Source organism: Aristolochia californica, unplaced genomic scaffold, assembly GCF_029961685.1.
Source record: "Aristolochia californica isolate CCGP_79_NKW_82.1479 unplaced genomic scaffold, dmAriCali1.0.hap1 SCAF_9, whole genome shotgun sequence".
In the NCBI taxonomy this organism is placed as follows: domain Eukaryota; kingdom Viridiplantae; phylum Streptophyta; class Magnoliopsida; order Piperales; family Aristolochiaceae; genus Aristolochia; species Aristolochia californica.
Window position 1 is genome coordinate 34049342 of NW_027182290.1, and position 27076 is coordinate 34076417.

The window sequence follows — 27076 nt, forward strand, 5'->3', positions numbered from 1 at the left end:
TCGGGGACAGCTTGATTACCCCGTGAGAGTCGAGCAACCATTGGTGCAGAAAAAGAAAGCCAGCTTTTTCATGGTTACGACAAAGGAGTTCGCTTTCTAGAGAAGTCTCTACTAGCGCTCAACGCGGTAATCGGAAACCTATATAAAGGAAACAGTTTGCTCATAATCGAAGCAAGGATAATAATTTATACTAGCTGAGTCCACTGGTGGTAAATCGTTTCGATTCCATGGGTTCCTGTTCTTCTCCTCATCTCTTTATCCTTCTTCTCTTCGTCTTCTTCCTTTTCTGCGATTGCTCTCAGAAAGCCTTTGACAGTTATGCAGAGAGATTTCATGTTACTAATGTCCAGTCTCTTCGGCCCTCGACAGCATGCTCTGCTTCCAAAGGTTAGTTCATTTGCAGTACTGTTTCTTTTTTCTCTTCTTTTCTTCTTTTCAGAATTGCTTCGAAGAGAAAAGATGAATCCTTAGACAAGCGGAAGTCCGTAAATTGCAGTTTAAAGTTTATTTTTTGGTTAATTCCACATAATATTATGTGCAAACTACAAATCTCTCTGATAATGAGGGTACTCTGAGATTTTCTTACAGGGGTTAAGCAGAGAGGCCTGACAGTATCTCACCGGTACGGACCGTGCTCGCCGCTGGGGAGGAAGAAAGTGTCGACCCGCCAAATCCTTCTTCAAGACCAAGCTCGAGTCAAGTCACTCCAGTCTCGATACTCGAACGCCTCCAGAGCATTCCTGGATGAGAAAACCACTCTTCCGGCTAACCTCGGCGTCGCCGTTGGCATTCTCAATTACGTCGTCACTGTCCAGTTGGGCAGCCTGAAGAAGGAAATGACTGTCGCCTTTGACACTGGTAGTGACCTAACTTGGGTCCAATGCCAGCCCTGTGCCGGCGGCACCGGCTGCTACAAGCAGCGCGACCCGTACTTCAATCCGACCGAGTCAACTTCCTACGCGAGCATCGCTTGCAACTCACTCGAGTGCTCTAAGCTGCCTTCCAGCACCGGAAGACCTGCATCTTGCTCTTCTTCCCAATGCTATTACTCCACCAGCTATGGAGATGGATCTGAGACAGAAGGATTTTATGCGGAAGACACACTCACCATTTCCTCCGACTCAATTCAGCGTTTCAGATTCGGGTGCGGCCAGAAGAACAAAGGGCTCTTCGGCGAGGCGGCCGGGTTACTGGGACTGGGTCGAGAAGATCTTTCCCTAGTCTCACAAACGGCTCAAAAGTTCGGCAAAGTCTTCTCTTACTGTCTTCCTTCCTCGTCGAGCGACAGTGGGTTTCTGACTTTCGGCCCCGGCACCAGCTCCGAAGCAAAATTCACCCCGTTGCTGACAAACTCAGACGCTCCGTCGTTCTACTTCGTTAATATGATGGGAATTCTAGTCGGCGGAAAAGAGCTCAGCATTCCGGCTTCGACATTTTCATCTCCAGGCACAATCCTCGACTCCGGTACACTGATAAGTCGGCTGCCGCCGGCAGCTTACTCCGAGCTCCGTACGACTTTTCGCAGTCAGCTGTCGAACTACACTCTAGTGCAGCCGTACCAAATCTTCGATACCTGTTACGATTTCAGCCAGTACGAAACGGTGGATATCCCCACAATTGCATTACGGTTCAGCGACGGTGTCGACATAGATGTGAGCATCACGGGGATCCTTTATTACGTCAAAGCCTCGCAGATATGCTTGGCATTCGCCCCAAACAGCGACCAGGAGGACTTGGCGATCATCGGAAACAGGCAGCAGAGGACTTACGAGGTGGTTCATGACGTAGCCAGTGGGAGGATCGGATTCGCCGCCGGCAAATGCAGCTGAAGCAAAACGACCATTTACCGTAGAAATCACGGGGGAGTTCATACAACGCAAGGACCTCACCCACGCTTGAAAAGAAAAAGTAGCTAGTGGAAAACATCTTGATTTCTCCACCTGCCCAATAAAATGAATCAATTTCTATAATTATCCTTGTTTCCTCTCATATGATCTAAGGCCATTTTCACTACTTACTCTCTATTTTAACTAATTATAAACTGTTAAAATCCGAGGCTCTGGAAATTATTGCCATTTCTTAGAACTTCTTTTAAAGTGGGAATACGAATCTTATGAAATCTTGGGTTGCAGTAATCAAATCAAAGGGTATAAGTTCAGTAATAGAGATGTTACATTCAAAGAGGACGAGTACTTAGCTTTGGACTGTGAGGGAGCAGAATGAGAAGCTTTTTTTTTCCATTTCCTGATAAGCCTAACACTTTTGAGACAGACATTTGGGGTAGAAAGAAACAAGGCAATAGATTTGCCCCGAGTACTCAACCAAAGCACTAATTGACAGCCACTAGCTAGCCCCTCTAGTGGACAACATGCCCCTGTATAAATGCAAATACATGAGGCATCCATTGAGAAGAAGTATACATGAACTCAAGCCTCACCTACTACAAGGTGAAAGTCAGTTTTATGTGCTAACAACTACTCACCTAGACATTGTATATAGTGTAGGGATGGTCATCCGATTCATGAAGCAACCATGACAATTACATTTTAGTGATGATATTTTCTCTAGGTCCTCCTTGGATTCATAAAGCCACTAAAAACAAAAATCTTTATGTAGTTCAAGAAGATGCTCTACTTTGGTTAGCTTGGTTAGCTTAGTTCAACAAGCTGATATGCCCACGTTGGAATTTTATTTAAAAGTATGAATCTTGTGGAATATTAGGTTTTTAGATTTGTTAAAATTGCCTTATAATGGTTTGCTTAATACCCAAGAATAGCGTCTACATTCAATGTGCCTAGAGGTCACATAAGTAACATTTGCTCTCGAATTCACTCTATAAAATGTATCTCTTTGAACTATTTATACTAAACAAACTCATACTCTTGCTTAATACCAAATCTTTCCAGTCATGACTTGAGTATAAATTCCACTGAGTTGTAGTCACGGCTGGTTAAATGGGTCTCTGGCAGAAGCTTCAAGTTTACCTCCATACCAACAACATCACTACCAGATACAATGATATCATCAACATCGACAAACAACACTACAATACCAGAAAATCTCTTCAAAACAAACAAAGAGTGGTCATTATGGCTTTTGTAAAATCCTAAAGACACGACAACTTGGTTGAACTTCTAAAACCACCTTGAGGGCTTTGTTTGAGACCATATATAGCTTTTTTGAGTTTGTACACCTTGTTAATCTCCTCTTGAGTAATATACCTAGGAGATTGCTCCATATACACTTCCTCATTGAGATTGTCATACAAGGAAACAGTCTTAATGTCCACTTGACATATTTTCAGCCATTCATTAACCCTTATAAAGATCAAAATTCCGATAGATGATAATCTAGCAACAGGAAAAAAAGTCTCAAAGACATTAATATTATACATTTGTGTGTATACCTTGGCTACGAGTTGAGCTTTGTAATGTTTAACACTACCATCTGCCTTATATTTCGCTATGTAAACCCATCGACACCCAACAACTGTAGCACCAAGGGATAACTCACATAATTGCTAGGTACCTCTGTCCAATACTGCTTCCATATCAACATCCATAGATTGCTTCCAAAGAGAAGATAAAAGAGTATCTTACACAAAAGAAGGAATAGTGCTAGAAGAAAGTGACAAAGCAATTTTTTTGTATTTATTAGTCAAAGAATCAAAAGACAAAATTTGATAGATGATATCGATTTCATTGGGAACACCTTTCCAAAGAGCAATAGGAAGGTAAAGACCACTTACCTCAGGATCACAAAATGAAGGAGGTTCATAGTTTGGTGAGAGAAGAAGCATATTGTGTTGGAGTCATCCCATGCCGCTTGTATACTTGTAATGGTTTCTCAATAGTAGTACTAGAAGGGGAACTCGGAACATCATCCATAGGAACAAGAGCAACCACTATGGGAACCAATGTATGGGGAACATACTCAACCAAGTACGAGGTAAAAAAAGTGGAGTATCTTCAAAAAATGTTATGTGAATACAAATGTCTTAGTTGACAGACAAAATCATTTGTATTCTTTTTGCGTATGTGAATACCCAAGGAAAATACACTTAATTGCTCATGGTCATAACTTTTCTCTAGTAGAACAAAAAACGCGAGCAAAATAGACTAAGCCAAAAACTTGTGGAGAAAGTGAAAACAACTCTGTAGATGAAATTAATACCTGAATTGGTATTTACCATAAAAAACAGATGAAAGCACTTTGTTAATGAAAACTATACAGTAAGATCTAGATCTCCCCAATAAAATTTAGGTACACTCATATGTAAGAGCATTATACGAGCTACCTCTAACAAATGGCAATTTTTATACTCACCAACTTCATTCTGTTGTGGTGTAAACATATATGATGGCCAATGGATAATCCTATCGCATAATAAATCAAATGTATGATTAATGAATTCCAAGCCATTGTTAGTATGAAGCACACGAAGCACACAAATAGAGACATCCAACTGATTCTTTATTTTAACATAAAGATTTTGGAATACATAAAAATCATCATATTTCTCCCATAAGAGATAAATCCAAGTACATTTACTAAAGTCATTAATAAATAAAATGAAATACTTATAACCAAAAGTACTAGTAACTAGACGGGGTCCCACACATCTGAGTGATCAATATCAAACACTCGACTACTCTTAGACTGACTTAAATGGTCTGACGATGCTTGCCCAAATGATAAGAATCACACTAAAAAGAAATACTAGAAGGAGATATGGAAACAATTGAATTGGTTTGGGCTGGAGAAGGATAGCCTAATCAATAGTGCCATTGTAGAGGTGATGATGTAGCATGTAGTGTAACTTATTTTTGCTACAGGTCACACTCTCTAGATAATATAATTTGCCCTTCTCAATGAACAAAACCAATAGTCGTCCTCATCGTAAGATCCTGAAAGAACAATTGATAGACCTAGTAAGTTGACTGATAGATAATAAGTCCATAAGAAATTTAGGAACAAATTGAGCTGATTATGGGGACGAGAAAGATGATGGAACTAAAGTACCAATTCCTTGAACTATAGATAATGATCCATCATCTGAGTGACATGTTTAATGGATGAGGATTATTTTAAATATAAAAACAAAGAAGACATACCTAACATGTGTGTGTTGGCCCCTGAGTCTAGAACTCGGGTAGATGCATTGAAGGCGGACATTTCTAAATCAACCAAGGTGGTTGTGAGAGTAGAATTCTGAGCTATGGATGTTAATGTGAATACAACGGTCAATTGAGCCATACACTAAACAAGTTGTTTCATCTCATTAGGTGCCCCACTTATAATACTTCCTGGCATTGTAGTATGGTTTTCAACACCTTCATAACAAAAGAATTTTCCCATTTGGGCTTCTTAACTTAGCCTAACATTTATCTAAGACGTGGTTGAAGCGACCATAATGACTACATTTTCTTTCCATTTTACTATCAGTCCTACCTCGGACTTTGCTTGTGCCATCTCTTCCTCTGCCTCTACCACCAGTACCTCTTCCTCTTGAAGATCGAATAGTTGTTTGTATTAAAGGTAGAAGCATTTAAAGATTTAACACCTTTAAACATTTTCAGCCCAGATGATCCGATTAAATGCAGTGGAAAGTGAAGGTATGCATATGAAGCAAACACTTGTGCCCTTAGAACGTTGAATTCAACATCTAGGTCTATGAGAAATCTTGCCACAAGTAATTGACCTTGTTGTTTTCTCAGTTCCCGCTCATCAGTAGTAAAAGAGTGATAGTCATTTATCTTTTGCCAATCCCTAGAAACTCACTGTTGTTCTTTATAACTAGCTTAACGCCTCTTTTGAGGCTGAATTTTTTTGCATACAATACATAGTCACGAGACAAATTACTCTCATATGTATACAGTCTCAAGAGACATCTATATCTGCTTGGAAGTCTCATAATTCATAATCCGATTCCTTAATTTGGAATCAATAGTATTCATCAACCAAGTCATGACTTGACTATCCTATATTTTCCATCTTCATTTGGAGGCACTAGAGGATCATACTTTAAGAATTTTAACTTTTTTTTGGCTTTCATAAATACACGCATAGACTTCAACCGACTGAGACAATTCTACTCATATAACCTCTAAGCACGTTAGAAACTATATAATCCAACAATTAACCCTTATAGAAACAATTTTGGTGCACAACACAAGTGGGTCCCATTTCGAACCAATCAAGGTTAAAGAAAAATACATTGTGCATAAGCCAATAACTACTCCATAATGCAATTCCAATCAAATACAACTCAAATAAAGCCAAGAATGATCAATTTAGGGCTGACATCGACGTAGGCAGAAAATCACAAGTTTGGATTGTGGGCGTGATATTATGGATCAAATCCTAGTTAAAAACCCCCTTCTAGTGCAGTAATCAATCATAAAGACTGCTCCGTATAAAGGCTTTCATGACTATCATCGATAATAAGGCGTGTGAATGTGAATTCCACCATTGTCCCAAAGTCAAACCTAAAGTGTAGCCGCGTGTGACTGTGGGCCTGCAGTTCCACTAAACGACTGTTTCAGATCCCGTTTCCGCGTGTGAAATCAACTCGCAGACTTGGACCTCCAAGTCAAACGATTCTTCGCCTTATTGACTCACTTCTAATGATACCTCCATAGAATAAGTAAATTAAATATTAACGACCATACCAGTGCTGGAAGTCATGACTCAGAACTGATAGAGAGAAAAACTGGTCCCAAGTGGAGGAAACAGAGCAGACGCAGAACGGTTCACTCATGTAGGTCCCACATGAATGGACGACTCTAGTCAAAGTCTCGTTCTGACACGCATGTTGGGAAATCTAATCGGCCTTTAAAATTTAACTAGATCGAATATGACGATTCGGGTGGTCTGAGTGGAGTCAAATTTCTTGACAATAATAAAGTGAATTGAGTTAACTCACACTACAGTCAGAGATTATTCCTAGAAAAGAAAATCCGAAGAAGACGAAATGGGCGTCGTGGAAACACAGAAGGCACAGCGCACAAGTCTCTGTCCCCTCGTATTGTTTACACAATCAGTTGCGTCCACGCAAGCTTCCCTTGGCTGGTATGAACTCAATCATCTTTGCTTTAAGCTTTGTGAGCGTGCCCACAGTGAGTGATGGATTAGATTAATTGTTGGGTTTTGATTCTTTTTGGCTTGTAGCAAGACATGATTAATCAAAGGCCAAAATTACCATCAACCCTCTCTGACGAGCGAGATCAATGTGTATATCTTTCCATTTTTGTCTTCTAAAGTGAGGCAGAACCAGCTAATCCATGGCCGCTACTCTTATCTTCTCTCTTCTCCTTTTGGCTTCTTTTGCCTCTCCGTTTCTGCCAGCCTCTGCTATAACAGCAGAAACGTTTCATACTGTTCCAGTCGCCTCTCTGCTTCCTTCGACCGTCTGCCACGCTTCCGAAGGTTAAATCGATCGCTTTTGAAGTTTGAATTCTCTTTAAATGGTTAGTTCTAATGTAAATGAAAACGGGAACGAAGAAAATATCATTTGGTTGCCGTTATCAATTCAGGTACCGATGAAGCGGTGCTGAGCGTAATCCACCGGTATGGCCCTTGCTCGTCTCTCCCCAAAGACGAGGCGAGTCCCTCTCAGATCCTACTCAAAGACCAAGCGCGAGTCAAGTCCTTGCAGTCTCGAGTCTCCACTCGTCGTCAGCGAGTTGAGCCTTTCAATTCAGTTACGGGCACGAGTTCCCTCCCGACTCACTACGGCGACTCGCTGAACACTGCAAATTACGTTGTGACGGTTGGACTTGGTACGCCGAAGAAGGACTTCACCGTAATCTTCGATACCGGCAGCGACCTGACGTGGATCCAGTGCCAGCCCTGTGCGACTTCCTGTTACTCTCAAAAGGAACCGATCTTTAACCCGGCCGGGTCATCAACCTACAGGAAAATCTCATGCAGCTCCGCTGAGTGCCTTGCACTCAAATCGTCCACCGGCAACCCGGGGACCTGCTCCTCCTCGACGTGTTCCTACAGTATATCCTACGGCGACGGGTCGTACTCCGATGGGGTTTTCAGTAGCGACACCCTCACCCTCTCATCCACCGACTCAGTGGCCGGATTCAGATTCGGGTGTGGCGAGGACAACGACGGGCTGTTCGGCGAAACCGCCGGGTTACTAGGACTTGGACGAGACAGAGTGTCGGTGGTCTCCCAAACAGCGAACAAGTTCAGCCAAGTCTTCTCTTACTGTCTTCCGTCCAAGTCCAGCTCCACGGGTTTCTTGTCCTTCGGCCCCAAAATCTCCTCCACCGTTAAATTCACTCAGTTACAGATGCAAGACCCGGCATCTTTTTACTTCCTCAACATGGTCGGCATAACTGTCGGCAGTCAGAAGTTGCCGATCTCTTCTTCCGTCTTCGCAAACGTCGGCACAATAATCGACTCAGGAACCGTCGTAACCCGTCTACCGCCGACAGCCTACTCTGCTCTCCGGTCAGCATTCCGGCAAGGGATGGCCCAGTACCCGTCGGCGCCAAGCTTGTCTATCCTGGATACTTGTTACAACCTGAGTAATTATCCGACAGTGAGGATTCCGAAGATTGGATTGCAATTCGAGAGCGGCGTAGAGGTGGATTTGGCCTTCTCGGGGATATTCTACTTCAGCAGCGTGTCCCAGGTATGTCTAGCGTTCGCCGGGAATTCAGACCCGAGCGACGTGGGGATATTTGGGAACATTCAGCAGAAGACGTACGAGGTGGTGTACGATGTGGGGAATAAGAGGATGGGCTTCAGAGGTGGAGGCTGCAGTTGAGAGTATGAAATTCTGCCAGTGCGTTACTTGCTAATTAATGTCTGTCTCTATTTAAAATAACACAAGAAGAAGAAACCTTCACAGTGGATGCAATTAAGAATTCTCCAATCATGGCAAAGGAGCAAAGTTTTTTGCTTATCAAACTAGCACTAAAAGAAAATACAGAAATTGATTTGGGACTTTAATTTTTATTAAAAAATTTATTGAGTAAGGAAAATTACTTGCCACTTGCAACAGATAAAACCAGAAGTGAGTGGCCCAAGTCAGGTCGAAGCCCTAGATTTTCCCTACAGAACGAAGCTGCTGTGGGAAGAAGAAGATTCTTTTTCTACCAGCATAGTTATTCTACCTAAGAACAGTTATTCTTCCAAACGAGTTGAACCTCATCTGTTACCACTCTAATGGAGAATCTTCTCCCACCAGAAAGTGACATCCCATTTCCATCTTCCAAATGGTTTTTCTAAGTCTGCATGTTGGCTTCCCAGTTTCAACTTGCCACTAAGATGCAATGTGATCATCTACAAGAAAGAGTGACTCCCAACGGCAATAACTTAAATGGGACGATTAATAACTCGAACTGTACTTGGTTGGGCAAATGCATACAAACATCTCCTTTCGCCGTTCAGTTGCGCGTTAACAAGTCTCATGATATTGAGGTCCCGTCACTTCCGAAGTCAGTATCATCGTTTCAGAATTTTGAAATACTGGAATTTCTTTAAACTTCTAATGCGTAGTCATACTTTAGCATTTGAAACTTTAGATCACTGATGGCGTAGGTTTTTTTTTGTAAAAGCACTTTCATAGAGAACGAATCGTCTCTACGGGCAGAGATGAATGAAACCCAAATAAAGAAGAATTAAACGTTTTAACAATTAAGTTTACATTTAGCTGTTGACGAAATTGACGGGTGAAATGGAGTGGATCGGTGTATCGATCAGTTTCAGATTCCAATTCATTTTTGCTTCTAATGGAGAGAGCTACAGTGAAGTAGTCACGGATTTTCTACGTACCCAATTATGGAGTTTTTATTTCTTTATTTGGTAAACAACTACGGAGTATTGTGAGTTCGTCCCTTCATCTTGATCAACGGATGTTACAGAAGAGATCTAACCCGGCTAGGTAATGTTATTTCAGGTTCCATTAATGGATCAGCGCCGGCCGTCGTTTACCGACACGGACCCTGCTCGCCGCTCCCAAATGCCAAGTTAAATTCCCGAGAAATCCTCTTCGGGACAAAGTCCGAGTCGATTCCCTCCAATCTAGGATCTCGACCCACCGACGGCGGGCTAACCCGCTCCGGGGTTCACTCGCGAAGTCGACTCTCGAAGCCAGCTATGGCTTATCAGTCAACACTGCTAACTACATCGTCACAGTCGGATTTGGCACCCCAAAGAAGGAAATGACTCTGGCCTTCGACACTGGCAGCGATCTCACATGGATCCAATGTGAGCCCTGCTTCAGCTACTGCCACTCGCAAAAGGACCCGATCTTTGACCTGGCCCAGTCGTCTTCCTACTACAATATTTCATGCAGCTCGACCGAGTGCGGGTGAACTCAAATCGTCCACCGGTTGGGCCGGCGGCTGCTCTGCCTCCAATTGCGTCTATGCCATCCAGTACGGTGATCAGTCCTACTCGGTCGGATTCTTAGCCAGAGAGACGTTAACTCTGGGGTCGTACGAGTCGATTCCACACTTCCGGCTCGGGTGCGGCGAGAAGAATCGGGAACTCTTCGGCGACATAGCTGGGTTGCAGGGACTCGGACGAGACAGTCTCTTTGGTCTCTCAGTCAACCAACAGAGAAGTCTTCTCTTCTTGTCTCCCTCCCAGCTCGAGCTCCACGGGCTATCAATCCTTCAGCCCCAAACACCCTTTCGGCGTCAAATTCACGCCGATGCTGTCGGGGGACCCGTCGTCTTTCTACTTCCTGGACATGGTGCGTGTAGTACTCGGCGGCCGGAAACTGTCCATTGCGTCGTCCGTGTTTACTGATTGATGCTAGGACTATCATCGACTCGGGAACTGTCATAACACGTCTGCCGCTAACTCGCGTACACCACCCTCCAGATGGCATTCCGACGAGCAATGTCGCAGTATCCCCAAGCGCCGGCACTGTCCATTCTGGACACCTGTTACAATATGTCAGTTATAAGACACTGAGAGTTCCGAAGCTCGTGCTGATGTTCCACGGAGGCGTAGAGGTAGACGTGATTTCCGGGATACTGTACGGGACCAGCATATCGCAGATATGCCTGGCGTTCGCCGAAAACTCCGACGACGACCCTGTGGGCATACTTGGGAATACCCAACAGAGGGCGTATGATGTAGTTTATGATGTGGGGAAGAAAAGGATAGGGTTTGGCGCTGGAGGGTGTAACTGAGAAAAGTCGAACCGTGCAGCTACCATCCAAAGAATAAGCGCAAATGCATCTGCAATAACAGCAGTAAACTCCATTATCGAAGTCTCACAACTTAAAAAAGTTAAAAAGGTGATGATCATTGGGATGGGATAAGGATTCTGAAAATTTTCCTGTGAATAATGGAGATCCAGCGAACCTATTCTAATGAGACACTTTGCGCATGGTCATTGGCAGCGATTTTGGGTTGGTCGGCAAGGATCTAGATCGAGTCACCTGAATTTTATTGTTAAACGCGTTGATCTGGACCCAACCACATGTTTCACGTTCAATTGCCTTTTACACAAAACCCAAACCTACGGGCTCGTTAGTGTTATACCTGATTCAGGCCCATTTATTAGTAGATGATCATATGGATTTTATAATATGGGTGGACTTCAGATAAAATCAATTTCAGCCACTGCTCTGCTATGGGTCGATGCCACCAATTCTAAACCTAAAGCGTAAAAAATTACGGGAAATGCTGGGAGAAAAGTCTCAGGGGAATCATGGCCACCAGATTTGCAGGAAAGTGATAAAGGAAGAGCATCTGGACGAAAGCTTGGGTTTTTAGACAGAAGTCTGAAAACAGCAATAAGCAACCGCGTTTCAACCCCAATTTTTTCGTCAACTGAGAGTCGTTGCCGGTGAAGTCCGCAGCAGACAGCTGTCATTCGTGTTCCAGTATCCTGGAAATAGTGCAACCGCGGTGCTATCAGCAGTCACTCAAGCTTGGATATCTCTATAAATTCTCGATCACTTAAGTTTATTTGATCCCAGATAATCGCATACCCATGGCTTCCGAGAGCGGTTTTCTTCTTTTCTTGTCTGCTTTTCTCTGCCATCTGTTAGCTGGTTCTGCCGGAGCGACGGGAATTTACGCTCCTTTCAAGTTAAGCTCTCTTTTACCATCTACCGTGTGCAATTCTTCAAGAGGTAAGAGTTCGACACCGAAATATATATATCTCCGAGCTTTTATTTTTCAATAATTTCAAGAACATATCTTTCAGCTCAATCGAGATTCAAGATGAGCAGAGGAAAGAAGGAAGACTAACAAGTAACAAAGTCTGTTTCAGGTATGAGTCACTCGGGACGACTGACTGTAGTAAGTCGTATCGGGCCCTGCTCTCCCGTTCCCGCCGGAGAAGGACTGAATACGCGCCAAATCCTCCTCCAAGATCGAGCTAGAGTGAAGCTCCTCCAGTCTTTGATAGCGGCTCGTCAACGTCGAGCGCAGCCGCTCGACTCACTGGCAGAGTCGTCTACCCCGGTTAGCTATGGCATTGAGTTATTTCACACGAATAACTACATCGTGAAAGTGGGCTTCGGCACGCCTACAAAGGGCGAGACCCTCGTTTTCGACACCGGCAGCGATCTCACTTGGATTAGATGCGAGCCGTGCTCCTCCGAAGACTGCTCCCGCCAGATGGACAGCGTCTTCGATCCGGTCAAGTCGTCTTCTTTTCTCGACATCTCATGCAACTCGGCCGACTGCTCCGAATTCAAATTGTCCTTGCAAGGACAGAATCCCGGCTGCACCTCCTCCGTTTGCGACTACCAGGTGGATTATAAGGACAAGTCGATGAGTGCAGGCTCGTTAGGAAGCGACACGATAACCCTGACTTCAACAATCTCCGTTCCCAAATTCCGATTCGGCTGCAGCCATAACACCAGGGGGAAATTCGGGACGACGTCCGGGGTCCTCGGTCTCGGACCCGGAAAGGTCTCGTTAGTATCTCAATCGGAAGCGCAGCTAGGCAAAGTGTTCTCCTACTACCTCCCGGAGCAACCGAGCTCCACTGGGTTTCTGTCTTTCGCGCCGGACGTGACAGCCGACGTCAAATTCACTCCTTTACTCAACCTTGATAACCCTTCATTCTACTTCGTCAACTTGAGGCAAATAAAGGTGGGCGACGGGATATTACCGGTGTCCGGGTCCATCTCTACTGCTGGAGGTACCTTATTTGACTCGGGAACAGTCATAACTCGACTCCCGCCAGACGCTTACGCGGTCCTCAAGTCTACCTTCCGACAGGCCATGGCGAATTTCACTCTAGCTGATCCGGAAGACGATCTCCTTGACACGTGTTACGATTTCAGCGGTTATGATCGGTTGACGGCGGTCCCATCGATGGCGCTGGTGTTCGGTGGAGGCGTTCAGCTGGATATCGTCGTGTCTGGGATTATGTACGGGACGTCCAAGTCGAGAATGTGCTTGGCATTCGCACCGAACTCTTCTCCGACAGACTACATCATAATTGGGAACAAAGTGCAGAGGGGTTACGAGGTGATTTACGACGTCGGGAAACAAAGGCTGGGATTCAAGGTGATAAGACCATAAACACATAGGTGGAATCGTATAATATGTGTATGGGTCAACAGATCTTTGATCAGTGGCAGAGTGAGGAAGAAACTGAGAAAGCTTGAGGAAGGTAAAAAAAGAGGATTCTTCAGAAATAAAAAAAACAGAGTGGAATCACGTGGCCGCTGATTACTTTTTACGTGTCAATAATATTTCTGAGCCGGTAGCTTTATTTATTAATATAATTAAATTATATAATTTTCTTTGCAACGACCTACGTGCATTTTAGTATGATGCAAAAGTTAGAAGAATGGTGGGGAGGATACTCACCACCACTCGTTCATCCTGCTACTACAAGGAAAGGACCTTAAAAATTCTCGCCAGAGTTGACTCATACACATTACAACATTCCACCTTTAAATAGAAACATGAATTAACAGAGTCACCAGCAAGAGAAAGAAACCCAAAAATCTTCAAGTGTCAAATACTAAAGACTGTATGAACAGCTAATCTAATATGCATGCATATATGTATTGTTTATATGTAATTGGACTCTAAACCCATCGGAAACAAATAAATTGCAGAAGCTAGAAAACGAGAATAATATATAAAATTTTGCAAAAAAAACAGAACAGAAACCAAGTGCTATGTGAACCTAAATTTAGGTCCCAACAGAAAGATTTTTGATTATTAATAGAAGAGAGAAAGAAAAATCATGCTTTTCTCCAATATGAAATCGACCGCATTTGAAAACGTACACTGGGTTCACAGAGCTTGCGAAAGTATCTACTCTCAGATAATTAACCATTGAATTAACAAAAAAGTTCCACCGGACATCTTCTCACGTCACCACAAACTCATTTTAGCTGTGTCGCTTCTGGTTACTAACAAAAACCAAACTCCAAATAAACTTCCAGAGGATATCAAAGAGCGGAAAATAAAAAGCTACTTTTAGTCCACCTTCATCATCAAATAAAATAAAAATCAAAAAAAGGTGTTTGTATTAGTTACTTTAGTCAACCTCCTCCATCTTGCTACCCTCGGCCTCAGCAGCATCCTCCAGAGGAGGCATGTCAGCGTCAGCATCTCCAGCGCCCTCAAGCTCATCGATGTTCAATCCCAGCTTCAGCATCCGTTGGATTCTGTTCCCGAATGTGTTGGGATCATCCAAACTGAATCCCGAGGTAAGAAGGGCAGTCTCAAACAACAAGAGCACCAAATCTTTTACTGACTTGTCGTTTTTATCAGTCTCCGCCCTCTTCCTCAACTCTTCCATTATGGCGTTCTCGGGGTTGATCTCCATTGTCTTCTTCGATGACATGTAGCCAGCCATACTGGAGTCCCTCAGAGCTTGAGCCTTCATGATCCTCTCCATGTTGGCCGTCCATCCATACTCCCCAGTCACCAAACAGCATGGTGAGTCCACAACACGATCGGACACCACAACCTTCTCCACCTTATCACCCAACACATCCTTAATAACCTTGCACAGTCCCTCGAACTTCTCCTTTAAGACTTCCTTCTTCTTCTTCTCATCTTCACTCTCATCAATCTTTAGGCCTTCCTTGGTTGCAGACACCAGCTTCTTCCCCTCAAATTCTTTCAGCTGACCCACAGCGTACTCGTCGATTGCATCAACCATGTAAAGCACCTCGTAGCCCTTCTTCTTCAATCTCTCCAGGAAAGGAGAGTTCTCTACCGCTTTCCTGCTTTCACCAGTAATGTAGTAGATCTCACTTTGGCCTTCCTTCATCCTTGTCACATAGTCCTTCAGACTCGTCATCTCATCTCCGCTTTTAGTCGAGTGGTATCTCAGTAGTTCAGCCAATTTAGACTTGTTCTGCGTATCCTCATGGATACCCAACTTGATGTTCTTCGAGAAAGCTTCATAGAACTTGTTGTAGTCCTCCTTGTTCTCAGCAATCTCAAAGAATAGTTCAACGCACTTCTTCACCAAATTCTTACGAATAACCTTGAGGATCTTGTTTTGCTGAAGTGTCTCACGAGAGATATTGAGAGGAAGATCCTCAGAGTCAACAATTCCCTTGACAAAACTGAGGTACTCTGGCATTAATTCCTCACAGTTATCCATGATGAACACACGCCTAACATAGAGCTTGATATTGTTAGGCTTCTTTCTGGTGTCAAAGGCGTCAAATGGAGCTCTTTTAGGAACAAACAGGATTGCCTTGAACTCAAGCTGGCCCTCTACAGAGAAATGTTTCACGGCAAGATGCTCCTCCCAGTCATTTGTTAGACTCTTGTAGAAAGCTGCATATTCCTCCTTGGCGATCTCCTCTGGCTTCCTCATCCAGATTGGCTTCTGCTTGTTGACTACAGACCACTCATGAGAAACTTCTTTTATCTTCTTCTTTTTCTTCTCTTCCTTCTCTTCATCAACATCTTCAACCTTGCCCTCTACATCCTTCTTGTCTTCCTCATCCTCATCATCCGAGATCTCCTTCTCTGTGGTCTTCTCTGTCCAAAGAGAAATTGGGTAGCTAATGAACTCAGAGTGCTTCTTGATCAGATCTTTGAGACGACGCTCCTCAAGATATTCCAACTGCAATAAAAACACAAGCACTATGTCACATTCAAATAGGCAGAGTCACAGGTAACCCACTAAGCTTATTTGTATGAGTTGGATCTGAGCTGAACCTAACAAGACCAGGTAGCAGCCAGAGAGTTCACAAAATCCTAACATAGATCAGGAGAGATGTAACACGAAAACCTCAGCCTACCATCAGTGGCTTTTTGGCCTTAAAAGGAGTGTGTTTTTTTTAAGGAGCACAAAGAACAATGTCGGTCACAAGAGGGAACAAATTTGCCTGGAATCTCAAGAACCGGAGAAAAAAACTATGCCTCCCTCCACACTTCAACTTCCCAAAATTCAAACTATGACCTGAAGCGACTTCAAGAGAAGAAAAAGAGAAGCCACAGAATCTCTACTTTCAAAGTAAAACCCCATACACTTCACACACTGAACCACCACCCCATCCCCCCAACCCCCAAGATGGCCGTTGAGCTAAAGGCTCAATCCACAAGAAGCCTGAAAATTTCGCAGCACAATAGTTGATTAAAATTTTCTTTCTGAGCAGCTCATGCTTAAACTTGAAAAGATATGCTTGCCTTGTAAAAACAATCTAAAAATTAAAAAAGAGAGACGACGCAGAAATTTGCCATTATGAGAAGTCCAAACTCACAGTAGTTCAACATAAAAAACGACCATACGCGGCAGTTTTCACTAACCTAAGTCAAATCCCACTGAAGGAAAGCAATCTAAGCCTAATAAGGCGATACCGAATCATGAAAATATGCAGTTTTCTGAACATAAGCTCAGCTATACGGAGAAACAAAATAAAATTAAGCAACTCATTAAATCGCACTAGACTAACCTTTAAGCTACACGGACAAAAACAAAATGAAATTAGGCAACTCATTCAATCGCACTAGACTTAAGTATCAATTCAGGCCGCTAAGTTTGTTTGAGAAACTGAATTACGTATTAGAGTCGGTACACGCATTTGTCAACCACGTCCAAAGTAAAGTAATCAAATGCTGAGGCAGATCTCGGTGACCAGAGTGTCAGGAAAGTATATTAGACATCATACATGAAAAAAATAGGGGATATGCTAGCGCGAACGACAAGGGCAGACAATTTAAGCGCCGAAATGGTTCTACATAATTCGAAGTAAAGTTCATTACCTGATCCTCTTTGAGGAAGAGGGTAATCTTAGTTCCCCTCCCAAGATTTTCCCCAGAAACATCTCTGGTAACTGTGAATGAACCCCCTGCTTGAGACTCCCAAACGTATTGTTCATCGTCGTTGTGCTTGGTTGTCACAATAACCTTTTCTGCCACAAGGTAAGAGGAGTAGAAACCCACACCGAACTGTCCAATCATGCTTACATCAGCACCGGCAGAAAGAGCTTCCATAAACTCCTTGGTTCCGGACCTTGCAATGGTACCAAGATTGTTCACCAGATCTAAATCACGCCATATCAGGAAATAGCCATCAGAATAATAAATTTCACCTTCTTTGAATACGAGAAACACGCAAGCGAATGAAAATTTGGACTCGGGCACCATAATATCAGTACCAACCAAATAAAACACAAGAGAAAATAATGATTGAATTTTGAACTGCAAAAATCAAGACAGACCTGACTTAGTCATGCCAACGCCACTGTCAATGATGGAAAGGGCGTTGTTGGTTTTGTCAGGCACAATATGAATAAACAGCTCCGGCTGCGCATCGAGCTTACTCTTGTCAGTCAAACTCTCGAACCTGATCTTGTCCAGTGCCTGCAAATCAAAATCGCACAAACATTCAACTCCATTCCCTCCACTACTTATAAAAATCCAAACACTACAGGAACATGGAAACACGAAAAAAGTGAGAGGGAAAAAGAAGAAAGAAAAGAAAAAACGATGGTAAATTATACTTACATCAGAGGCATTACTGATGAGTTCCCTGAGAAAAATCTCTTTGTTGCTGTAGAAGGTGTTAATAATCAAACTGAGCAACTGGTTGATCTCCGCCTGGAAAGCAAACGTCTCTGTGTCCGCCATTGTTTAACCGGGCACGAACGAAGCAGAGAGGAACCAGGTATTACGCGACGAGGACAGGGAGAAAATGAAACTACTTCTACAAGGGGAGGAAACCGGTGATAAATGAGTTATATAGATACAGGTCTAGGGTTTCTAGAAAGTTCGATGATTTGGAAATCGTTTTTTTTTTTGTTTTGTTTTGTTCGCGATAACGCCGGAGACCCGCGCTCAGTACGCAGGGGTGGGGGGAGCGTGCAAGTGAGATCACTCTCCTGTAACAGTTTCTTCCGTGAGATCGCAGCCGCTGAATACCTTCTGCACGGCTACGATTTCCTTTGGGCATTATAAACTTAGCGTGATGCTATCTTCAATCGATCTTAAAAATGAAATTAAAAAAAAAATGATCTAACACCACTAATAAAAAAGCTACTTCAAATAAAATTTATCACCCTAAAATAAACTTTCATTCGCACTCGCCACTCAGACGATACGCTATGTTATTGCCCGAATCCAAGATTAATATGTCATTCATAAAAGTTCTTCCTCGTCCACTCTTATCAATTCTTCTTATTCTTCTTTTTTTATCTTCATGTTTAAGTAGTAATCGACAAAATGATGCTTGAAACGATTTCCATACACATGCCTAATGCAGTCTGGAAGCTGCCGCCTTTTCCTTTAGAACTTAAATCTAGCCTATAATCTGAAACACGCAGGGAATAATTCACAAGTTTAAAGTCCGACATAAAAGGAAAGGGAGATGATCATTGGATTCCCAAAATTTCTCAGTGATGGCAACAGGGATAATTATTACTCTACCCCAACAAAACCCTTTAACGCAAAAACAAAAAAGAGAAGATTAAATGAAAAAATGCCACCACTGGTAGCGGAAGGTATCATCCTTTTGTATCCTATTGCTACCAATTTATTTCGGCGGAGACAGAAAATGCTGTTGCAAGTTTAGCCTGTGAGGGCCGAAGCACCAGAAATGATTTCAATAAGCTCCGTAGTGATCGATGCTTGACGGGTTCTGTCACAGAAAATAACAGCATTAGTCCCGGGTTAGTACTAGTTATTTAGGGTGAAGAAAATTTAGCTATCCGAGACGAAGAGGCTCTCACTAGTGGAAAAGAGAGAGAGAGAGAGAGAGAGAGAGAGACCTGTTATAAGTAAGGGTGAGGCGATCAAGCATTTCACCGGCATTCCTGCTGGAACTATCCATGGCAGACATCCTAGCCCCCTGCTCACTGCAAGCGTTCTCCAGGACAGCATTAAACAATACCTGAAGTTAAAAGGGACACCATAATGCTTTTTGGTTTTACAAAATATACACTTAAAAATACCTAGGGTTACGGTTGAACAAAACTTTGACACTTAGAAAACCTAAGGTTACGGTTGAGCAGGAAGAATAATGACAGCCATCACAGCCAGAATGAGGATACATTTCATTATGGAAAAGCTATGACTTTTGAACCTCAAAAAACATTCAATACTCACACAACTGAACTGGAATTCTGCAAGATTCTGAAGCACCTCAGACTTTGTCTCACCCCCTTCTATCTCGTAAGAATCCAAATCACCTAGCTTTCCCCCTGTTTCAGATTCTCTCTCCACTATCTGAATCCATACAATGCAGATCAAGTTTAAAAATAATTTCTCTATAATTTTCTGAAACTTGCACAAATTCTCACAAAACATCAATGGAAAATCACACCTCTGGAGAAAGCACAGTAGAAATAGTCGGCACAAATGCCACTACAGAATGGAATTTGTTAAAAACTATCCTCAAGGCATCAAATTCAACATTCTTCAATATGTCATCAGCAAGGACAGAAACCTGAAAGAAAAGAACCACATGATTTAAGGAAAGTAGAGTCTTCTCTTTCATGCTTCAGTAATCAAATAGGTGAAAATACAGAAGACTAAGATACTTCCTTCAGCATTATATCTTATAGGACATGTGGTATAGCAAGATATAGCAAGTACACTTACTTGAGTGTAATTCAAAGGATTTTTCTGCAACTCACTAACAGAGAGTTCAATATCCTTCCTAGAGTCACGAACAAGCTGAACCTTTGCCTTTTCTCCCAAAACGACATACTTTGTTTCATTCTCTGGGCCTGGTGGAACAAAACAGCACAAAAAGAATAAGAGAAAACATTTATTTCAGCTATTTCAAAAGGAACAGCTTTTCCCACGTGTTGTACCAGAACAGAGCTTGCGAAAAGCCTTGCTGATCTTGACAGATGTTGAGTTGATCCCACCACAAAGACCTTTGTCAGAAGAAATTGTGACAATCACATTTTTCTTGACATCAATGCCTGACATAGAATCAGCAAAAGAAAAACACCGATAAGCTTAATCTCACCAGATATCAAACTTTTACAAAACATCATAAATATTTTACAAAAACCCTTCAATGTAAAGGTGTTCTACGGTTTCATCTCAACCGAACAGCAGAACAGGTGCCATTTCATATGATATGTTCTTTTGAAAATTCAGTTTATATGATATCCAATGCTTAACAAATTCAACTGCCAAATTATAGAGCAAATGAAATTGATAATAGAAATACCACAAAAAAATTGTTAAATTGCCAATCAGGCATCAACTGTGTTCCAGACCAATCTTTTTTAACATTGAAGTAGTCAATACAGTGTTCAAGAAATTCATTTGATAAAGCATACTACTCAAAAACTTAAAGAGCAATAACCCCATTGTTTCATCAAATTTCCATTTCACCAACAAAGCCAGACATTCAAGCAATATGCCACCCCATTATGCATGGAAAAGAATGCACAAGAATGATTACTTCAACAACTATGACGCTGAGCACATCTCCAAACAGAAAACTTGGCAAAGAATGGGTGATTAAAAAAAATTGAAAGTCCACTTTTTAGGGTCTTACCACCGGATAGTTGGGACCAAAGGGGGAAATAAGATGAACATGCTTTAGTCTGCAATTATTAACATTCTGTGAATAGTACATTGTTTTCTGAGAGACAGATGAGAGATTTTATTGAAAAGGTGAAAGAGAACTGACTTCCCAACAAACCTGGCAAGTTAGAAAAGTCAATTTACAAAAAGCTGAAAAGAAAAAAACAACAACAAGAACAACAAGATAAAAGACTGAGAACAAGGAACCATGGGGAAAACTTAGTCCCTAATGGCGAGATCCATGAGGGAGGTCCCTTCCCTTGCAAGCAAGTTGGCCACGGCATTAGCAGATCTTGTTGTGTGAAGCTCGGAAACACAGTGGTGCTGGGCAATGTCAATGACTACTTCGAATTGGACCAACAAGCACCATGGAGGTCTAGCTCTACTTTTACACCAGGTTATAACAGCAGAAGAATCCCTTTCGATCACAACAGGGAGATCAAAACGATCCTTGAGTGCATATGCCATGTAAGAGAGTAAGGGTTTCAGAAGAGAGAATCTGTAATTCCAAGTGGAACAGCATATGAAAAAAGAGAATGGACACTGTGATCTCTGAAAAGTCCACCAAAAACAATCAGGACCAGGATTTCCTTTTGTGCTGCCATCGAAATTGAGCTTAAGGGACCCGGGTGGAATGGGACTTCATTCAACAAGATTAACACATTTTAGGCGGCTCATGACAGCAATCCAAGGCCAATTTTCTTTGACATATGAGCTAGTGAATTGAGCAAGTCTTTGTGGTCTGAAGATATAGCAGTGAGGGTGAATAATTTGATCCTTAACTTGGGCAGGAGTGTCCTGTTTGTGACTGATATACCGGTTATTTCTTTCAGCCCAAATGGCCCAAGGAGTGACAACCATGACAGTTTGCCACAGAAGATTCCCGAAGTGAGGAAGGGGCCAGAGAGCACTTTGGTTAACAAATATCAGGGTGACAAGGTGATATTGAAGAGAGAAAAGAGAGAAATTGAGAGAAGGAAGAAAGAGGACAGAAAGAGACCTCGATTTGAGTCTAGTTGGGGGTCAAGCTCGACCCCCTCTTCTATTTATTAAGTGAGATTTAGCAAAGTACAAAATGGCCCTACATACTTAAACTCACTTAAACCCTTGTATCTCCCACTTTACACAACCAAATCATATGAAATTGAGCCTAGAAACATAATCAAACATGTAGAATAAGATAATGTAGATATCAGAAACATCTGCAGATGTAAAATGACCAAAATAACCCTCAGTAGCTTTTCTAAAATTAGAGTAGCTGGGAGGCAGGCAAAGACTATGGTTGAATAGTGAGCTCCAGATTTGAGATGAGAAGGGGTGGGATAGCAGAAGATGATAAACAGAATCAAGAGTTGTAAGCTCTGTAACTAGTATATTATATATAACTACCTCCAGACAACAACATTTCATTTTATACTAAAATTTCTTGCTCCTTGAAAAATGTCATCAAATAATATTTTTGATAATTTATTCAGAAAAAACAACAATGATATACAAATATCATTTAATGTTGTCGTGTCACTAGTTACGATCCAAATAGCAGAACAAAATGATGATTTATATGAGCTGACAACTAGCAGGAAAGATACAATTACTCTGTTGAACGTGGTGAAAAACCTCCGTACCTTGACCATCTCATTTTGTTGTTCCATCAGAACACTTCCCCATGGGAACGATAATCATTGGATGGAAGAACCAACACAAATGACCATGAATACCATTAGTTATGAGAATGATACTGTCATTGAGCATTAACCAAATTAAGGTTTATAGATAGTCTCTCTCTGATGGATGAACCTGTCCCTGCAACATCCTCATAGTGGTTGCCTTAGAAGCTGTTGATGGAACGGTTTAGGTTTTTTTTCTCAGATTCATGCCAAACACCAAATGACAAATCAAACAAGAAAAGAGTGTAAATTAAACTTTTTATCTCCAGGGACCTGTTGGGATTACTGAATGTGAGGTATTGAGCTCAAGTCTTGAGGGTGACTGGGGCATTTGGACTTGCATTTGAAATTATAATTAATACTATTATAATCATTACTATGAATCAGAAACAATAATAAACGAAAAATGCCAATGGAAGAATTTCAAAGTTTCTCAAGATAATGGGATACAAAACATATGAAGACTTAGATAGCCGCTAAGACAAAAATGTCAACATCCACATTTCCTTTGGAAATATATCCCAGCATTTTGGTACACTAAATGCATCTAGGTGATCATCCCTTAGATAACTGAACCCAAACAGTTAAGAAGAATCACTAAGGACATGTTGGGACTTGGGATCACAACTGAAATGATAGTCAATAAAGCAGAATGCCTACATCATACACAAATGAATCTCCGCCTGACACATTACCACCATAAGAAGGAATTTATGGATAGTTCAGTTACTAATTCCTACAAGTTACAATTGATAGCTTTCAAATTTTTCTAAAGAAGTTTTAAAAAAAACAAAAAAAACTTCAATCTGTCTAATTGTTTTTTTGATAAAGTAATCTGTCTAATTGTTATCCGCATGAACCTCAAGAGATAAGATTTTCTTGGTTATTTATTGCAGGTCAATGGTAATCTCCTCAAAGGAGTAACAACAAATATCTTAGATTAATGCAAACTGCCTGCTATATCCCTGAATCATACTTTTTACTTATTTCAAGGCAAAAGAAACTGAATATCATTAATGCCATTCAGCTTGTTCTTTTACAAAAGAATGAGATAGGAAATGGGTCAATTATTACTGGCAGTGACATGAGTGGGATCAAGAGGATAAAGGAGCATTTACATAAAAAATTTCAAACCAAGGAATTGGGATTTCTGAAGTGTTTTCTAGGTATAGAAGTTGTGCAATCTTGATTCGATATAATCCTATCCCAATGAAAGTATGTTCTTGATTTGTACAAGGAAACAAGGATGTTGGATGTAGACCAGTTGATACTCCAATGAAACCCAATATCAGGATAGCAACTGGGGCAGACGAAGCTAGAATGTTTAAAGACCTAGACAGGTTTTGAAACCTAGTGGGAAAGTTGACAAATTTGACAATCACCAGACCATATCCTGCCTTTCCAATTAGTGTTATAAGTCAGTAAATGCACTCCTTGAGTAAATCTCACTAGATGACTTCAAAATTTTTTGAGGATTTTAAAGAAAAATCTAGGTAAAGGATTGTTATATAAATCTCATGGTCATGTACATGTAGAAGGCATTGCATATGCAAACTGAGCAAGATCGCCAAATGATAGGAAACCTACCTCTATGTATTGCACCCTAGTTGGTGGCAATTTGGTTGTATGGTGGAGTAAAAAACAACACATAGTAGAAATCAAGTGCAGAACCAAAATATAAGGCAAGACTCATGTGACTTGTGAAATGATTAGGCTGAAGTCCTCAGTTCCAAAATTGTAGTTGCCAGTTAAAGGGCCAATAGGACTTTATTGTGATAAATAATCAAGTAGCTATTCACATAGCCAATGACCCAGTTTTTCATAAGTGGAACAAACATACTGAAGTAGATTATCATTTCCTATGAGATAAGGTGCAGAATCACACCATTTCTACTCTACATATTTCAACATGACAACAATCTGCAAATATATTCAACAAGGCTTTGTCATCAACACAATTGCAATTACTTTGTGGTTAGTTGGCTTTGTATGAGTTATATGCTTCAACATTAGGGGGAGTGTTCGAGTATGTAAAAGAGTCTAGTGAAGTTAGGATACTCAAAAGTTTCACTGTAATTGAGAGTCCTGGTAGGAAACATCTTATTGTAAGTTAAGTTACAAGTAATGATATGTGAAGACAGAAGCATGCTCTCTCACTCTCCCACTTTGTCTCTTTTTATCAGTCTCTTATCTCTCACTTCTCTTTCTCGCATAAACTTTTCTCATCTTTGCTCTTTGCTCTACAACATGAGGCACTAGAACTCATCACAGATAAACAACCATTAATCATTGGACAAGTGGTTCAGAAATCGATTCAATCTTCAGCTATACTGAAAAGGAATCTGAACAAAGTCAAGCTTCTGGTGTCTGAAGAAATAATAAACTAAAACTTCAAAAGAAAAGTAATGAAAAACAAGAAAATAAGCAAGCATACTCGGAGCATCCCCAAGAAGAGCGGTAAATGGCTGCCATATGCCACGTGAGTTTTCAGCCTTTGTTTGAATTGCCCGTAGTTTTGAGGCCGCAACCATCTTCATTGCTTTAGTAATCTTTTGAATGTTCTTAACACTCTTCATGCGATTCCTGACTGCAGGATGAAAAATTAAAACAATCAGCTAACTGGAATTTCTATGCTCACAATGCAAGCAATTGAAAAAGAAACAGGCATTTAAACCTTACAAAATGAATGATAAAAATCTCTTCAAAATATTAACCAGGGAAATAGATGGGTTGATACTTACCGACTTGAGTTGATATTGTGCGTGCACCTTGAGGGCCCAATTCACTGTGTATCAAAAGAAAACTTAGTGTCAGTGAAAATCAATGAAGGCCAGTTTATCTGTTTTCCCTTCATCAATAAAAAATATGCCCATAAAGAAATAACATGTCAAATATGAAAAAAAAAAGATGATAAGTGGTAGCATGATTCCAGTGGTATCAAATAAAATAATTCACTGGAAAACTCAATGCAATCAACACTATAAAGACGTAGTGCTCAAAGTACCACTACTTAAGCCAGCCCCAATTTAATCAACCAAAGAATCCATAACTATGTAAGATTAATGAAAAACAGTAGAAAATTAAATGATTGTGCTGCTTTGGGTCCTTTATCTAAGTTGTACATTGGCAAACTGGTTTTCAGCTCTTCCTTCTTCAGACATAAAATAGAACAGAACCCTTGGTAATAAGAAAGAGTATTCTTTCAGGAAGGCCCTAGACAATCAAGCTATACAATACTGAATGACTCTTTAACATTTTAATACTGAAAAGGATCTTATAACTCATGTAAGAATTTGAAGTTTTCACATTTGGGACCTTAAATTTTTTCAATGATATAACAACAACTTCACCACAAAAGAATGTGATTTGGTTCAAAGATGACTCATTTACTTCCAATAGTTAACTAGATGGAGAGTTCCCATTGTGCATCACATTCCAACTAAGAAGAAACAGAAGTTCATTGAAAAAGAAGAACTAAGAAGAAGACGAAGAAATTTAAATGTCAATGTCACTCTATCCTTTATTGGAAGCAGCCAGCAACATAGGATACTCTGTTTCTTCAATGTTAACCTATATATGGAATGATCATAGTTATCTTAAACTATGCAACAAAAAAAAAAAAAAAAAAAAAGACAAAACAGGTCAGTCGCATCGAAACTTGAGGATAGCTATGGGAGAGTGAGTTGCAGAATAATACCCAAAAGAAGCAAAAAAAAGAAGCAAAATACATTCTATTATAGCTTCTTGGCCTAAGTAGCAATCTAATTCTTTTACCAGATCAAAATACACGCCAGTAAATTATTAGCCATCGGATATCTATCACTCGGCCAAATGCTTCCAATAGAATGAATATTCAGAGTAGAATTTAGAATGAAACATACATTAATCAACGATCTAGCTTGTACAAATCAATAATCCACAAAAACAGAAAATTGATTCACATGGGAGAGAGGTGGGAATATGATGAACACACATTTCTTCCTTTATCCCATCAGTCGAAAATAGAATGCCTTCTTAACACTGCAAAATATAATACAAAATGAGAGAAAAAAGCGCTGTGAGCAGATGCGAGGGAAGATGATCTTACTCAGAGAGAAACGTAGATCGAGCGCCAGTAACGGAATTAGAATAGAGAAGAGGTGCCAAGCGCCTTCCTTCCCGTCTCAGAGTAGCCATCGCCATTGCCGATCCGAGCTGCAGAAACCCTAGTAAATGTCTTTGGGGATGGGGAAAATAACAACAATATCAAACGTATTTGTTATTTGTTTCTCCTTATACAGTTTTCCTCGGAGGCTACTCAGGCGACTGCTAAATATAAATCACATGGAAGGAGCTGACCGAGTCGAGTCCTAACAAGCTCGGATTCGACTCGATCGCGAACTCGCCCTCAAGGTCGAATTGTGTGCTGAGCGAGCCAAACAGCCTAGGGGTACCTGCTACTA

General features: G+C 41.2%; 5 protein-coding genes across 6 annotated transcripts; 3 read left to right on the forward strand and 2 right to left on the reverse strand.

Annotated features, from left to right (window-relative positions):
* The first annotated feature begins 189 nt into the window (after positions 1–189).
* Positions 190–2066, forward strand: LOC137940987 (aspartyl protease family protein At5g10770-like). Its single transcript, XM_068786155.1, has 2 exons — positions 190–387; positions 589–2066. Exons 1-2 carry the CDS (start codon positions 228–230, stop codon positions 1827–1829), a joined length of 1401 nt encoding a protein of 466 aa, XP_068642256.1. The 5' UTR covers positions 190–227; the 3' UTR covers positions 1830–2066.
* A 5217-nt stretch (positions 2067–7283) lies between these two features.
* LOC137942000 (aspartyl protease family protein At5g10770-like) lies at positions 7284–8893 on the forward strand. The gene is made up of 2 exons (XM_068787659.1): positions 7284–7428; positions 7536–8893. The coding sequence occupies exons 1-2, from the start codon at positions 7284–7286 to the stop codon at positions 8783–8785; spliced, it is 1395 nt and encodes a 464-aa protein (XP_068643760.1). The 3' UTR covers positions 8786–8893.
* Positions 8894–11979: 3086 nt separating this feature from the next.
* Positions 11980–13694, forward strand: LOC137941508 (aspartyl protease family protein At5g10770-like). Its single transcript, XM_068786954.1, has 2 exons — positions 11980–12116; positions 12257–13694. Exon 2 carries the CDS (start codon positions 12259–12261, stop codon positions 13519–13521), a length of 1263 nt encoding a protein of 420 aa, XP_068643055.1. The 5' UTR covers positions 11980–12116; positions 12257–12258; the 3' UTR covers positions 13522–13694.
* A 562-nt stretch (positions 13695–14256) lies between these two features.
* On the reverse strand, positions 14257–18132 carry LOC137941507 (heat shock cognate protein 80-like). 2 transcript variants are annotated; one of them, XM_068786953.1, is made up of 4 exons: positions 17932–18130; positions 17646–17787; positions 17188–17468; positions 14257–16045 (listed from the first exon to the last, which is right to left on the reverse strand). In XM_068786953.1, the coding sequence occupies exons 1-4, from the start codon at positions 18052–18054 to the stop codon at positions 14495–14497; spliced, it is 2097 nt and encodes a 698-aa protein (XP_068643054.1). In that variant the 5' UTR covers positions 18055–18130; the 3' UTR covers positions 14257–14494. The 2 variants fall into 2 exon arrangements, with proteins under 2 accessions (XP_068643054.1, XP_068643053.1); XM_068786952.1 differs by having other exon boundaries at positions 17646–18132.
* A 643-nt stretch (positions 18133–18775) lies between these two features.
* On the reverse strand, positions 18776–26925 carry LOC137941510 (ATP synthase subunit gamma, mitochondrial-like). Its single transcript, XM_068786955.1, has 9 exons — positions 26722–26925; positions 25376–25419; positions 25069–25221; positions 20238–20351; positions 20023–20150; positions 19745–19867; positions 19528–19647; positions 19191–19312; positions 18776–19060 (listed from the first exon to the last, which is right to left on the reverse strand). The coding sequence occupies exons 1-9, from the start codon at positions 26814–26816 to the stop codon at positions 18991–18993; spliced, it is 969 nt and encodes a 322-aa protein (XP_068643056.1). The 5' UTR covers positions 26817–26925; the 3' UTR covers positions 18776–18990.
* Between the last annotated feature and the right edge of the window lie 151 nt (positions 26926–27076).